We start from the raw sequence: 16,501 nt of genomic DNA on the forward strand, positions 1-16,501 counted from the left end.
TATTTTGTTCCTGTACCCCTTCATCATCCTCCATGGTACGCAAGGTAGACGGCAAAGCCAAATGACTCCTGCCGTTGATAACATCGTTGACAAACAAACGAAATAGCAATGCAGGTCGGAAAACTGTCCGTAGAGAGCCTGAATGACTGCAAAGGAAATCAGTCACGTCTTTGCCTTGGGTGTACGCTAGAAAGAAATTTAGAGATACTACAGCAAGGTTAATTGTGCGGTGCATACGTTTGCGTTGCTGTAACCGTTGAAGGACAAGCACAGTATGTATGTCTTTGTAATTTTACTTTGTATAAACATACTGCGCGTGTCCTTCCCGAAGGGACTGGCTCCTCCATTCTTTAAAAGGATGGCATAGAACTACAACATAATTTCTATGCCATACCTAAAAGAATTGTCAAAGGAGGAGTACAGTATCAACTAGTACTAAAGAGGATGGTCGGGGAGATTGAAGGCAAGGACATAAGCGATTGTATGGAGATTAGTTGTAGAGTGAAAGGATAGTTTATTATAGTCTAGCAGATACTGTATTGTTCTAAGTTTCAGATACGATTTCTATAAAAGGCGCAGCGTTCGGACGGGGAAAGCAAAAGGGGCCAGGCACAACCACTCACTAACCCTGAGAGCCACCCAACCTGCAACCCCAAGTGTGTCCAACTTAAGAACCGCTTTGCAAAACCATTCACCACGATTAAGTCACTCTGTTCATTTTAATAACCCTGCGCACCGCTAAAGTTGCGCTGGCTGAAAGCCTCTCCTCTGTCCGCCATTTTTTAGTAAACCCTCACCCACAAGAACATCGTACTCCAGTAGAACATGTCATTCCAACCGAGAATCACTCATTTCCCGCAAAAGGCATTTGTTTAATGCCACCGCGTTTTGAATGTCAGACGTAACTGCAGATGTAATTTGATCTCCGATGTTGAAATAGTGATCTGGATACTTAAACGATAACTTCGGGGGCTGAAAGCCTTCCGGTATGCCTCGTCGCGACTCCCACGGAATCAGCATGAACCCCAGGTCTTCAAAACAACGCTTCTTGGCTGCAACTCGGGACTCCCTAAAAACGTCGGTCACCATTGCGTACACACTTTGAGCGATGTAGATGGCCTCTCGTCCCTTCACGGTTTCCGCGATGGGTTTGGGGGCCTTCTCCTTCGTTTCTACCAGTTTTCTTGTTATCTTCAGTATATCTTTTCCGACATATCCAGTCTCTAGCCAGTGAGGCATTTCACACTGAGGATGGCGGTGTTCATGACTAACACTGTCTCTGTCATCGTTTCTCCCGCTGTATGAAACGTCAATCCTGCACCTTCTAGCACTCTCGAACAGCTTCTTTACGTACCTGAACTTGAAATCACAATGCACTAGCGCCAATCCGCATGCAAACGCCTTTTTCGTTGCTGTTTTGTTGTGGCCGTACAAGAACGCAGCCATAGCCAGGTGTGTGTGAGCTAGTTTAATGCCAAGGGACCAAGTATACTCCATGAAGTGACATACGCAACCTGTAAGAGTTTCTGACAGCAGAGAAGAGCCAAACACGAACTCTACTTGCGCTCCCAAGGAAGCATTCTCCTGTTCCACGAGGTCTTTGAAAGCCCATTTCGAGGTGAAGTTGGAGCTTCTCTTCGATTTCTTCCGCAAACCAGAACTTGAACCTGCCTTCATTCCTAACATGCCATCTGTAACGAGATTTTTGACAGAATAAACTTCTTGTCGTAGATTTTTGATCGCACTTTCGACTGTATTGAACTTGGTTAAAAGAGTTCTCTGAAGGTTCTCCAAAAATATCCTAAAAGACGGGTCGGATTTAAGTTGAGCGATTTCGGATGTTCCAAGAACCCTTCGACGGTCAAGCACTGCATTGCGATTCGAATGCCCACCAGGGGTTTCGTTTTCTCGTTCACTCATTTGCGGGAGTTGCCTGCCATTCCTATGTATAGCTTGAAAATCACGGATCGGAGCTGTTGAATTGCCAAGGACACCTCCATCTCGAATGGGAAGGTTGTCTCGGTTCGAGTGCACGGGAGTTCGCGGATTAGGAAGAAAAATTTCGGGATCCTGCTCTAGTCTTGGCCGTGGTTCCTCACCTTCTCTTGTCATGGGGGCTGTGTTTCCATATCAGATGTGTTAGGGACATTTTGAAGCTCCATGGGAGTTGGACGTTTCCGTCTCCCCGCATGGCCCCCATGGATGGGAGGTGAGTCACTTCTGGGAAATATCGACAGTGCATCGCTCTCCGTTACCTTTCTTCTCACTCTTCTCTGGTAGCTTGGGCCGACACCAGTAGAACGCTTCTGCCTTGCCTTGTTTGTGTGGCCACCTCCACCCTTACCCGTCATTTTGAAAATCAATGCTCTGGACTGCTTTGCTCTTGATCATGAAGTAATGATTTAGACCAATATGAAACTGGAGGGGCTCCTGATGAACGCGAGCAGCGTGATGATTGACGGGCAGGGCGACGTTTGTGTCGGGGATGGAGAAGAAGCGGAAGCGGAAGAGCGGTAAAAATGGACCTTAAAGTACTTTACACCATTCCTCCCCACTTGCGGCGCGCGACAAGAGCCATGGAGCCCACTTTTAATGCAAAACATTGCTGTAGACTTCTCAGATTCAAATTTTGTTTCTATTTCCCGCGAAATAGTCTTTGTATCTGTCGGTATGTCGTCCCGTTCTTATGGGGCTACCATACCATCCCACCATACAATGGCATATGTTTTTTATCTTCGTCCGTTCCGACTTTCTTCCTCTTGCACCTCTCCCGTTTCCACTTTCTCCCTCTTCCAGACACTGTTGTGCACATATTCGTTGATATGCAGAGTCATTCGAGTAACAAGTCATCACAACGAAAAAGACCTCGGCCAAGGAGGGACGTTAATCGAGCTAAGGAGCAGTTTAGCTGGATTGAAAGATTGCCGCGCTACACAGATCCAAACAAAGTTGCAAGTCCAGCCGGTTTCCTAAATTCTATTGAAAAGAACAAATCTGGAGCTGAAACTCAATCTTTTGACGATTTAGTGAAAAGAAGGCTCTCATTCGATTCAGATCAAGACGATCCCAATGCGTTAACGGAAAATACACTTGTTGAAACAGAGGGCACCACTCAGGGTAAGGAAAGGGACGAGCATTTGGCATCCATCTCTAATACAAGTGAAGATGCTTTTATCGATGGCGCATTGCCTCCTTCCCCTACTTCAGATGTGAGCGCTTCTTATGAGGACATACCTTTGGACCGGAGATGCGTATCAACGTGGCAGCAATTGTTGTCATTGTTAGCCGTCAGTGGTACGAACAGGTTCACGATTGATCAATTCGAATACTTCCGGGACACAGTTAACTGGTTACTTGGAAGATATGCGCCCCACGAAAAGCCTTTGCCTTCATACTCATCGATCCAGCGCAATCTTTTGCCTTACTTGCGCGAGAAAAGCTTTCCTGTTTCTCGGAGGTGTGTATTTCCCGTCGACTTGAAAAAAGCCGGTGCCAGGCAATCGACTTCCCCAGTATCGCGTTCCGATTTATCGGTGGATCCTCATCCAACTTCGGCTGTAGCTGAGGCCGAAGTTATTCTACCAAGCTCTTGGGCGCGGCGGGATGTATCATTCAGACCCACGTGGATGCTCTTGGAACAGGGATGCTTGGATGAAGCCAAAGGTGGTGTTCTCGATCCGGTTTTCACGACGGCTAACAGAATTTCGATGGTTTCAAGAAGGAATTCAGTCTTGTGTCAGCCCAACTCTAGTGCATTCTCGAAACAACACGGATACTTTTCCCATTCCTCTTTTTACAAGGTTGGAACATCTGTGAACATTGCAATGTCAAGTACGCCCGGGCAACGAGACGGGTCTACAGACAGCGGCAGATATTCTTATCATTCCGTCAGCGGACTCTCTTTCACAAGGGGAGAAAGATCCCACTACCTTCTGCATGCTAACATAGGGAAAACTGTACTGATGAGCTCCAAGTTCAGACTGAACGCCGATTCGGACATTGGCCACTTCTGGGGCCCTGGAGGTGAGGAATTCATGAAGGAAGGCGATCTTTGCACTCAGCTGTATTTGTCCATATCAGATCACGTGTGCTTTCTTGCACACAGACTTTGCAGCAATACTGGAACAACATGGCCGATTGAAATTGTTTGGATTCCAACTACCAACAGCGACAGAGAAGGACGTAAATTCCAGTGGTGCAGAGCATTCAAACAGATGGTATCTGACGTTGTATTAAATGCAAACCAACAGAGTGGCCCATATTCTAACTCATCGCATGAAGACGTACTTGATATAGGCACAATAGGAGTTAGAAGTTATGTCGATGAATTTCAATGCCCATGTGACAAGTCTACTGGTACGCTGCTGGATGGTAGTCGTTTCTTTGTGTACAGAATACTAGTGTACTCGGACGGGTTCTCTCAATACAAGGAGAAACAAGGTTCTGCAGGGGGAATATACATGCTTCCCCTCAACTTACTACCAAGGCATCGCACTGGCCGCAAGTCGGTCAGGTTGCTCGGACTCACTCCGCCGGGAGTAGAATCCAGTGAAGTTTTGCGCATTATATCAGAAGATCTCGAGACTGCAGCAACCGACGGTATTAAAACTGTTGATGGAGCTGGACTTGCAATCACCGTTTTCATCCAAGTCGTGGCATATGTTGCTGATTTTCTCGAAATTGCCCATGTTTCAGACTTGCTCGGCCACACTGCTGATGCAGCCTGTCATCTTTGTTCTTTTAGAGTTCAGAGACTTGATCCAGCACAGTCTCGTCATGGCTTTACCACCGAAGAGCACAGCGCAGATTCTTGCAGCTTTCGTTCAGGTCCGCGAACAGATGCCATTCGTGGGGCGAACATAAATGAGAGGGAATTTTCTTCGCTATTACATCACCTTGGCATGGAGCAAGAATCATCCCGCAAGGTTTCTGGTAGTCCTTTGCTGTTGCTATATCAGAAACTGACGCGTGCACAGTCCAGCGGTAAAATACCGATCGCAAGTTGCGGCCATCCAATCTTTAATGCCATGTTCGACCCTTACCGTTCCGTTTTGGTGGCACCTGACCATTTGCTGTCTGGTAACGCTATCAATATTGTAACAACTTGCTTCATGCTACTTCATGATGAAGAAGCTGTTCGACACGTTGAATCACGGGTTTGCGAGGCACTCCGAGCAAACAATCTTGTGATTCAAAACAAATTGTTTGATTTCAAGGGTAAGAAGCTCTTTTCCATGGAAAAGAGCTTCTTACCCTTGTGACGTGCACGTCAATCAGCGGAGTGTTCTGCACACTTGTCCTTGCTGACAAAGTTTTTCACGACTTTTGCGGTGAAAACATGGATTGTGGAGCAGGGCGGAATGATGAACAATCAAGTGCGCTTCTACATGCTGTAAAATGCCTACAACTTTATTCAGCCCTGGTAACAAAAACGTATTGGTATCCAAGCCTTCTTATTGACGGGAAAGAGGCGGTGAGGCTGTTCAACTCGGATCGTGGTCGGGCGAGTACCGTTGAGCTACAGGACATGTCTCGTCAGTACGTTTCCTTGTGCGATAAGCTTTGTGGTCAGTCTGAACTAGCAAAGAAGAACATAGACAAACCAAACTTGCACAGGCTAATCGAGTTGTATACTCACTCAGTCGCGGCGATGGGTCACGTGCGCCATTTTGGTGAACTCGTCTTTGAGTTTGCCCATCAGCCATTAAAGCGAGGCATTTCCCGTTCTAACAGAAGAAATCCCCATTTACAAGCAGTAAAGCATGCACTTTCTGACGACTGGCAAGACCGTCTTGCGGCACTAACAGAAAAGATAGTGGAGAACCCCTTGTCACAGGAACATAAAAACGACTTCGGTACATTCTTGACCGGTCAGAAAAGTACTCCATCGGAACATCTAGACACTACCTCATTCGAAAGCCAGCTGACAGAGGACTTACTAATCAAGCCGTTGTTGCGTAAACTGGTAGGAAAAACATCGCCCGGTCCGCGTGGTGATGGGTCACATTCTAAGTGGGTTCTGAACGGTACAGAAAAGACATCGACGTCGCATACAGGTATGATGAAGTTGCTCAATCAGTCATTTATTCTCCAATTCGATGGCGAGCGCAAAGTAACATTCTTCAAGAAGGCGCGCCGGTTTAAACAAAACATATTTAGGTCGAGCACATCCGGGCATTCATATCCTCACGATTGTATTCGTGTAAGAAACGCCATTCAATCGCTTGTGCGTCATGACATGACAGGAGACTTACTCGAGGAGCAGCCGAGTCTTCTCGAAATGGAGGGCAGTCCGGACAATTACATACTTGTTGTTTTTGCTGTCGAGGCATTTTTATCTTGGAAGGACCACCAGTCTGGTGCTGGAGAATATTGTATCGAGAGTTCTCCATTCGTTTTTGTGCGAAAATGCACATTACATGAGGATAGAACCTTACACGTTCCCCCCGGTACACCATTAATCTTACTAAGACTGACTGGAAATGTGAGAAGGGTTGGGCTGATACATGCGTGTTCTATGTCTTCACCAGAGACCCACTGTCACATCAGTGAAAATGTCGGCGTGATAACGCACGCAGCTGGACTTCTTTCAGGCGATAGGTTCTATTATCTTACAAAGCGGCAAGGATACCCTCCACGAATGGGGTAAATTATGCATATCTCACAGCCGATAGAATTGTGGGAAACGGCCAGCCCGCTATCGAGAGAGTTAGCCATTTGTTTACGTTGATAAGTAAGTAAAGTATGTGACCATGCCATTCATGTTTTTGGTTGCCATCAAAGGCGCCTTTCGTTCTTACAGAGGGGCGGTTGGGGGTGTTGTTTTGATGTGAAGGGGTGGCGCGGGGCCTGAGGGTAGACATTTGTGGGTGAGGAAAAGATGTGTGTCTGGATTGATGAGAGCAGGATGGTGGAGGGCAGTCAGATTCGACACAAAGAGATGAGGTGAGCGTTTGCGAAGTGCCTGGCTGGCCATTGACGTTTTTGCATTGGCATACTTTCAATCCTTTTCATTCTATGGTTCTCTTCACCATGTTCTGGGTTACTGTTCTTTGAAATTCCTCTATGATATGCTTACCCCGTACCACTAATGAAGGCCAGCTCATCTCTAAACAGCCCAGTGCCTCATCAGGATCTGTCAACGTCTTAGAAAGCTGTTTTGTTTTTCCCGCGGATGTCCGATGCCAAAGCAAATGAAATGCACGGTCTCTCAGATTTTCTGGTATCCTGTTCCCGTGATAGGCAACCTTGGAGATCTTCAAGGCGTCAGAAAGCATCATACTTTTTTTCTAGTCTGTTAGCGTACGTTCTGTTTCGTCGATCGAAACACGTGTTCTCCCGGAAAAGTAGCTCGCACATTTTGTCTGTGGCTGTGCAAACTTGACTTCCCGCAACTCGAAAAATGAACATGGATTTTTCTGAATCATTGTCAGCCAAAGTCCCCCTAGCAGCCGAAAGGCGCTCTGGTCAGACACTTCCATGCTCCTCATTTTTCTTCCCTTCACCATGAAGTACTGTAGATCAGAGACACTTTTGAAACCGATGCATTTACCAAGACAGCCGAGAGAATCTAACAATATCGTTATTGTTTCTATGTCGGAGCGGGGAGACTGGGTTTCCTCGTAGGTTGGGCAAAATGTTGCCGTGGGAGTCCGCATTCTGACCACGCGGCATATTTGTTCCATTTCAGCAAGATTGCAGTCCGTATCTGCCCGTAAAGCTCTTGTGAAGCACATACCAATATGTCTTCCTTCCTGCGCGACGACATCCGTGACTGCAGTTCGAATTCTTGGAAGTTGAATAGCTCTCTGGCATGCATTTGCCATTCTTTGCCTTAGGAATCCAAAAGCCCGGTCAGAAATGACATCACTTTCGGTCTTATACCGCAATAATCTGGAATAAATGCCGCTTTGAGCACTCAGAAGCCTTTGAATCTCATCCACTCTCAGTTCCAGAGATGCTACACGAGATGAAGTTCTGGTATGATCACATAGACTAGTAAAGCAGTTCCGCTTCGTGCAGGAGGCCTCGAGGGCGCTGTAATCATCGTCCGAACTCGAGATTCCATCATCACACTCGGAGAAATCTCGTTCGCAATACCGCCATTGTTGCATGCACAGTTGCGTTCCGTCATCTTGCTTATGCTGCAATTTGTTTTTCATGAAGCGTGCGCTCACACCAGATTCACCCATGCCGTAGCCTGCATTATACTGCACGACGGCAACGAACTCGCGTCTTCGCCTCCCAACTCCACTCACTTTCCCCCTCCACCAAACGTCCTTTTTGTTTTTCTGACCTTTCCTCCTTCCACTCTCCACAGTAACGTCAAGAATCCAGAGAACTTCAATGGAGTCCCCTTCCCTTAGCTGGCGCATTCCAGTTATTGATTATGACCGTGCGGAAACCCCCAAATCGCCCCGTCAGATTCTCCGCTGATAAGCAAGTGTAGAAGAAGCAACCACTATCCGTGTAGATTTCCAAATGGAAGAAACAAAAGCAGATCTGTGTGTATTCCCTGATAGGTACCGAAGAGAAGGAAACTTGGATCGATGGAGAGGGATATGTGGTGGTGGCAGTGGCGAAATCAGAGATCTGGGAATCTTGGCTATCGACAGAAGCAGAAACACGGAAAGTAAAATGGGAGAAATATTCAGGTCAAAAAAATCAAAAATCTGAGCGTCCAAGCGCAACGGGCTGATAGAAAAAGGCCGTGGTCGGGATACAGGTAGAACGCATGGACTACCACTACGTGAGGTTTGGAGCTGATACCGTTTCAACAACATGCGCCACCGGAAATTTGTGACATGCGGGCATGTGTAATACGTGTCACTACATCTACTCGGAGTGCACTGCACACGACTCCGGGGGTGAGGGCAAAGGTCGATCTCCCACCCACCGTATGGCAAGTGCTCACTCGCACCGTCGTAGCACCACTTCCGTCCTCATCGCTTCCTTGTCTCAAGCATCATCGAATCCTTGCATGATGGGCTTACTGGAAAGTCGGGCGAGTATTTCTCAGCTCTATCACACTATTCACTCGTTTTGCCTCCAATTTGCCATTCCGCCTCCCACTTTCATCTCTATCGCAATCGAAACCCGGTCTTTGCAGTCCTTGTAGCAACCTCCTCTCTCCCAAAGACTGCTCGCCATGAGCGCTGCTTTTATGCTGGCCATACCTCCTGTCCCCTCTCTTTAGCCGCCCCCACCATAGAAGGGCACTGCCACTTGGTCAAGCGTCCTCGTCCTAACTAATCCTAGAGCGGCATATGCCGGATTCAAGTCCTGACATTTTGGATTGCGTTCTCACCTTTTTTTGTACTCATTGCGAACCAAACTACGAGTTGCCCTGCGTCATGACACCGCAGCCACAATCAACGTCTTCGGCCTTTGTCATTCATGGACGTCGCATTCTGACAAACACGCGCTCCGTCGACCATTACACTTCAGTCGTAGTAACAAAACGATACAGTGACACAATGGCCCCGGCAAGGGTTGTCGCCATCGGCAATGAGTGCGATATAGCTCAATTGTACGTTGAAAGCGAGGACTTCTGGGAAGATTTAGAAGATCAAGTCGGCATGGATAATACAAAACATGCCTTCCTTCAACCCGGCTCTTTGCCGCAGCTCCAAGATTCAGTTCTCGTTATAGGCTTCGAGAATCAAATCAGCCGTGTGGAAAAGCAAAACTATGTGCATGGCCAAGGAGACCTGCTTGCAGTACATATTGACACGGCGGTAAGTCTATCCGTTTCCGTAGTACTTGATTTTTCAATGAGTTATTGTTTTGGCTTTCTTACTAATGCCTTTCTATTTCCTTTGGGGACCATTTTGGATGTTTGCCAATAACATGTTCCCGTCTTTTAATCCAGGAAACAGTGGCGCCCCGGTGATAAATGAAACCGTGAGGTTGTAGGTGCGTGTCCCAAATCTTTCGAACCGTTACCGTTGAAACGCAATGGATCGATTGCATCAAGTGTACATGATCATCCTGACTGACACGCGATGGGTTTTGTTCGGCTATTCAGGAATTGCTTTTCAAAGCGTGGACCCCTTTTAAGCTGATTCCGTGGGCTACCTCATTCCATACTGCGTACTGCAGCATTTTCTCGACCACATAGCCTGTCATGGTCAGTATGCGGGGTTCTCATTTTGCATATTTCGGTAGCAAAGAATGGAAAACCATCATTTGAGGAGATCTCTTGGAATGGCCAAGGATCAGTCTACCATTTTAGTCAAGTGGGTTGCAGAGATTTGCGAAGCGAATCGGATGTTACGAAAGGGAGATATTATGACTCGTGTGGATGGAATCTTCGTCTCGAACGCTGGGACAGTACTATTTTGCTTTGTGGAACGCATCAGTTTGACTTTTGTGATCACCAGCAAATGCGAGCACTCGCACATCCGCGGCCTGAGGCTGAACGAGAACCTCAATGTGGCCCCGGAGCGGGCAGGGGCTGGTGGGGCAGGTGGAGGCGCGCAAGGCCGCAGCGTGGTCGTTCTCATCATCGAGCAGGGCAGGATCGCGGGCCGCGCCGTCCCCATCGCGGGCCAGCCCGGCACGGGGAAGACCGCCATCGCCATGGGTATGGCCCAGGCCCTCGCCTCAGAGACGCTCTTCACCAAGATCGCCGTCAGCGAGATCTTCTCGCTCAAGATGTCCAAGACCGAGGCCCTCACGCAGGCCCTGGGGAAGAGCATCGGCGTTAGAATTAAGGAGGAAACAGAGCATATCGAAGGCGAGGTTGTGGAGATTCAAATTGATATGCCGCTCCCGAGGTCGTCAGCTGAACGGATGACGAAGAGTGGCAAGCTTACGTTGAAGACCACGGAGATGGAGAGGGTGTATGACTTGGGTACCAAGATGATTGACTCGTTGCGGAAGGAGACAGTTACAAGTTTTGATGCCATTACTATTGAGATGGCAACGGGAAATATATCAAAGCTCGGGCGAGTTGCAGCGACGGAAAGAGGTTGTGCACGTCGTCTCTCTGCACTAAATTGATGTCATCAATTCACGGCAGTAAGGTTTGTTAGCATTATTCGCTGGTGACACTGGTGAGATTAAATCGGGGGTGAGGGAGCAGATCGACGTCAAGGTCGCGGAGGGGAGGGAAGAGGGGAAAGCGAAAATTGTGCAGGGCGTTCTTTTCATTGACGAGGTGCATATGCTTGATATTGACAGCTTTTCCTTCATGAACAGAGCTCTCGAGTCGGACCTCGCCCCAGTCCTTGTGCTGGCGTCGAACCGCGGAATCACTTGTATCAGGGGGACCACATACAAGTCGCCACATGGCATTCCACTGGGCTTGTTGGATAGGTTGCTTATTACTACCAAACCATTCAACGAGAACGACATTCGAAAGATCTTGCAGCTACGCAGCGAAGACGTGGAGATCATGGAGAACGGACTAAACCTTCTCACGCGTATAGATCTGGATACCTCTCTGAGATACGGCATGTATCTAATCACCTCTTCAGGACTCGTTTGGTCGAAAAGAAAGAGGATATAGGTAGACGTGGAGGACATCAAGAGGAAGTACACCTTGTTCTGGGAGAGAGGCACTGGAGAGGGTGTGCTGCTGGGGCAGGTCCACGGCCTGGGAGACGGAGGTGAGACAATGTGGAAGGTGTTGCTGAGGCTGTTGGAGGGGAGCTGACAGAAAATAGCGCGGAAGGAGGGGTCTGGGCCGTAGGTAGACGGAAGCGGCAAGGATGAGCTGGGCGATTTTCTGGGCTGGGCGGAAATCTCGGATGGACGGGACTACAGGTGTGTTTTGCGGTAAAGTTGTCGGCGACGCCTAGGACCGTTCCGTCACGGAGGACGCGGCGGGAGTTAGAGTTGTACTGGACGTGCCTTTGGCGGCCGTCGGCATTTGAGGAGGGGTGGGCGTCGGAGGGGGAGAAAAGGGCGTTTCGGGGGGCCACGCAGGGGATGGAATTCAGAGAGAAGCGGGAGGGGGAGAGGGTTGCGAGGATGTCGGCGAGGGGGATGCCGTCGGTCTGGAAGTGCATGAGCTTGTCGACTGCAGTCGACGCGATGAGGGAGGGTAAGGCGGATGTGAGCGTGATAATGAGAAGTGGGACTCCGTGTGGATGCGGGCGGCATCGCGACGGTCGTGGGGGAGGGCGGCAGCCTCGCTGACTGTGAGGGTTGAAAGGGGGTCATCGGAATGGGGAAGGGGCGAGGTGTTGATTTAGAGGGTCTCGGGGCGCGGTTTGAGGCATTCGCCGAGTGGTTGGAGGGTCTGGATGAACTGCCCGGAGGGCAGCTTCGTTGAGGGTGGTGGCGGGGGTCAGGTTTGTGGTATAACTACCTTCGTCCCGACCACTCGGAACGAGGGGGGTTAGAGGTAAGGGAGCGCGCGACGCTGGGTAACCCACGCGAGCGCGAACCGTACGGAAGGACTCGAAAAGAGGGATGGCTCACGTGGCCGGTGACGCGCAGCCGGTCGGTGGTGTCAGATCCGGACGGCCGGTCACGGGTTAGAAGCCTGAGACTTAGAGGTAAAACCGGACGGAGTTAGCAAAAAGCCGTAAAGGGAAGGGAGGCGAGTCTGCCTCCGTTTACTGGAACGGGGCAGGTGCCCCCGGTCTTAACCCCTAAGTGGGACGCCAGGACACCTGTCCCGCTACAGTAGCTGTTACTTACTGTATACCAGCTACTGTGCTAAATTGGCTAATTTGTGCCATTAACTACTAATTACTAATTACTTACCGTTCGGATCCTACACGTGTAACCAACGGGGTACCACTGTACTCCGCACCGGCCGTGTGCTGTAAATATAACTCCTTACAGTTCTTCTCGCGCTTACAGCCCATCATACTGTATCCCGGGGCGGCAGAGGTGGTGCGATTGCCTTCGCGCCGTTGTGCTACAGACCCCCTTCCTTATCTCGCGACACGTCCCCGTCGCGGCGGACTAAAATCCGTGCCAGCTGTGACGGTCCTCTATCCCGAACGGAGACCATGCGTCGGCCGCGGAGACGCGGCCGTACAGTACGTACCTTCCTCGGGTCCTCACCCGCATGCACACCCGCAGCGGCGGTCATTTCCCGACCCGCGCGGAGGAGTTCAGCGCTCCTGCTGCTCCCGGTTCCATTTGCGGTACGCCACCGTTCGGATTGGGCGGCTTCAGCCTTCGCCGGGTCATCGAACAACCGGCGCAAAGAAGCGTTTTTCCAGGACCCCCCCGGAGGGCTGGCCATTTTTCCAAGAATTCCCCTTCGATTTCCTCCAAAACCCCACGGGTGCGCCCCCTCCGGCCCGGCAGCGGTACGTCCCAGACCTTTCCCCGGGCGTGCGGTACCTCTGTCGTCCAAAGCACAAGCAAAAACCGCACGGTAGTCCCTTTCCCGAACGGTTCCTATTTGGAAACCAATAGAAACTGTAAAAAACAGTTAGAAACGGCATAAACACGTTTCTGTTTCCAAATACTCCCAGGTCGGCGACGACCTCAGGAGTCTGGAACCGTTCTCGGATATGGGCTACGATTTTTATTCGCCCTTCTAGAGGGGAAATCGTAGCCCTTGTCCCCGTACAGTGCTCCCTTGATGAACCGATCGGGAACTCGGGTTTACAGGTACAGCGGACCGACACGCTGTACCTTCAACCGTCCGGATAGGCTTGCCGTTGCGGTGGGGCGTCTTCCCCCGGCGCCGGGCATCATCAAACCGGCGCCAAAGAAGCTATTTTCCCCCACCCCCCGGAGGGCCGGCCATTTTTCCAAAAACGGCGCCCTTTCACCCGCGAGACAGCGGGGTGTGTGACCGCCAGCCTGTCCGTGCGGTCAGTGGGGAGCTCCCAGCGGCGGTACGCTCTGCCGTTCGTCCAAAACCGGTCCGTAAGTCCTGCCATTGTCACTTTCCGCGGAGGCCCCGATTTGGAAACGAAAGGAAACTGTAAAAAAACAGGCAGAAACAGCGGTTTACAGTTCCAGTTTCCAAATCCGCTTGGGCCTTCCCAAAGTCGGATTTTCCGTCTTGGGACCTCCGGACGCGGGCGGACCCGGGGAATGCAATGCCGTTAACGGGAGGGGGCTACGATTTTTTCCCACCCTTTGAGAGGGGAAAACGTAGCCCATCCGAGGGCTTAATTAAAAACCGGTGAACCGGTTCATTCCGACGGTGCAGCGAGTCCATCCGCACCGGGTCTATCCGGTCGGGTTCGCCGGTGGCGCACAGTAGTATGTGCGCGCCATGAGCGGTAGATTACCGTTTACGGGAGGCCTTCGGTCGGTTCCTATATGTAGTCCGCTGGGTTGTAGCCTACCAGCGGACATCGTAGGAGGGGTCGGTACCGGTCTTCTAGAATTTTCCTGTCGGTGTCGGCGGCCGGATCGCCCGGCGGCCCGCGATGGGTGACCTCGCGGTTGGTGCGGCGTAGTGCTGCGGAGGTGGTTTCCCGTCCCTACGCAGCACGAGAAGCTCATCCCCACCAGCGACTTGCGAGAAAATCGGCCTTTTCCTTAGTAATTTCTGCCTGCTTTTTCCTTGCGGCGGGTGACTTCTCGGCGGTTTGACGAGCTCCGATTGGGCGGTCCCCAAAATCGGTCGTATTTGGAACCGCCGCCAGTGGTCCAGCGGCCACACGTGCCGGGCGGTGTATGCCGCTCGCGCAACTCGTGGTCCACAGTGCCCTGGAGCCCCGGCGAGGTCGTGCCAATACAGTATTTACGCGGCTGGGTTCCGTCTCTCGGCGGCGGGTATGCACCGGGGCGCCAAGCCGTTTGACCACCGCCGCGTCAGGTCGTCCTGCCGGCGGGTCAGCTTCCCCCCCGGCGCCGGTCCATCCGGTGCGGCTCGGGCGGTGGCACGCGGGGGATCTGCGTGCGCCGTAAACGGGTGGTGGCCGCCTGGAGGAGACCCTCGGCGGAGTGGCCCCCCATCCGCGCCGGGTATTCCGGTGCGGGGTTTGGGGTGGCGCACGCTGGGTTCCGCGTGCGTCCGTGGCGATTGGCCGCCTCCTGCGCCGGGTGTTCCGGTGCGGGGTTTGCAGTGACGCGCGCGGGGTTTCGCGTGCGTCTGTGGCGACCTCGCCCCATCCTGCGCCGGGTCTTCCGGCGCGGGGTGGGCGGTGACGCAGGCGGGGTTCTGCGTGCGTCTTTGGCGACCTTGCCCCATCCTGCGCCGTGTCTTCCGGCGCGGGGTTTGCGCTGGCGATTGGCTGCCGCGCGGGGGAGGTTCTTCTCCGGATCGTCCCGCCCCGCGCTGGGTTGCCCAGTGCGGTGCTAGCGGTGGCGTGCTGCCGCCGGTGTGCGCCAGAAGCGGTCTATGAAGGCCTGGGGGAGTCCCTCCGCGGGTTCCCAGGTGTCGTCCGCTGGGGCGTAGCCATACCAGCGGACCTTGTACTGGGTTCCTGTGCGGTTCTCCCGGTGACCGACCAGATGGTCGATCACATACTCCGCGGCGGGTTCGGGTTCTCCGGCCGCCGCGGGCTGGGTCGGGGCGGCCGTAGTGACGTCGCGGGGTCCCCGCGGCATCCGGGTTATCCGATCGATGCTCACGCGGTTTGAGACTCCGTCTTGATCGACGACCACTGTGGTCTCCGTAGCGGATCGGACCCGAAACGGGCCTTCCGTTTTCGGCAACAGCTTGACGGAGGGTCCCCCGTCATTACTTGGCAGGTCTCCCCGTTCGGTACTCGTCAATGGCCGAGGTGGGCGGTCAACATAGACCAGGTCTCCCACCTCGATGACCGGACGGAAACGCACCTTCTTATCGAAGTCGGCCTGGTATCGCCTTTGCGCCGCGGTTAGCTTCACCCGCGCGCGCTCAAGGGCGTCGCCGAGTTTACGCAGCGTCGCGCGCTTGTACTGTACCGGGGTCCTCGGATCTTCCGTGTTGGAGACGGCATCCTGCGGTACAGTACCAGGCAGTGCCAAACCGGACGGTGGTCGCGTCAGCACCAGGTCGAACGGGGTTGTCTCCGTCGACCGGTGGACCTGCGTGTTATACGCGAAGGTCAGGGGCTGGATGTATTCGTCCCAGTCCCTCTGGTGCTCCGCGACATAATGTCGGAGGCGCTGTACCAGAGTACGGTTGAACCGTTCGGTTTGCCCATTTGTCTGGGGGTGATAGGCGGTAGTCAGGTAATGCCTCACCCCCAGGAGGGCACACACCGCGTCGAAGAACTTGGCGGCAAATTGTGGTCCGTTATCGGTTAGCACGTAACGAGGTGCGCCGTATACGTAGACCCAATTGTCCAGGAAGGCGTTTGCCACGACCGACGCGGTGGTTGTCCGTAACTGGATGCTGCGCGTCAGCTTCGTAAACCGGTCGGTCATGACGAGCACGTGGCGATTCCCGTGCGCCGTCTTCGGTAAAGGGCCCAGCAGGTCCATGGCGACGAAATCCAGCGGTCCTGCCGCTGGGAAGAGCTTGAGATCCTTCTGGTGCCTCACCAGGGTTCCCCGGGTGGCAGCGCATGACGCGCAGTTCCGTACGGTACTGAAGGCGTCGTTGGCCATATGAGGCCAATAATATTCCCGCCGGAGGGTATAG

General features: G+C 52.1%; 1 protein-coding gene across 1 annotated transcript; it reads left to right on the forward strand.

Annotated features, from left to right (window-relative positions):
* Window positions 1-10,581: 10,581 nt before the first annotated feature.
* On the forward strand, window positions 10,582-11,512 carry CHC_T00008712001 (ruvB-like 2 protein). The gene is made up of 2 exons (XM_005710087.1): window positions 10,582-10,897; window positions 11,028-11,512. The coding sequence occupies exons 1-2, from the start codon at window positions 10,582-10,584 to the stop codon at window positions 11,510-11,512; spliced, it is 801 nt and encodes a 266-aa protein (XP_005710144.1).
* Window positions 11,513-16,501: the final 4,989 nt, after the last annotated feature.

Source organism: Chondrus crispus, genomic scaffold, assembly GCF_000350225.1.
Source record: "Chondrus crispus Stackhouse genomic scaffold, scaffold_53, whole genome shotgun sequence".
Classification (NCBI taxonomy): Eukaryota; Rhodophyta; class Florideophyceae; order Gigartinales; family Gigartinaceae; genus Chondrus; species Chondrus crispus.

What these genes read in the sequence shown, in the direction of transcription:
- CHC_T00008712001 (XM_005710087.1), top strand. Translation starts at nt 10,582, where the DNA reads ATGGGTATGGCCCAGGCCCTCGCCTCAGAGACGCTCTTCACCAAGATC. An exon ending in GCGGAAGGAGACAGTTACAA is followed by an intron (nt 10,898 to 11,027) that starts GTTTTGATGCCA and finishes CACGGCAGTAAG; the next exon opens with GTTTGTTAGCATTATTCGCT.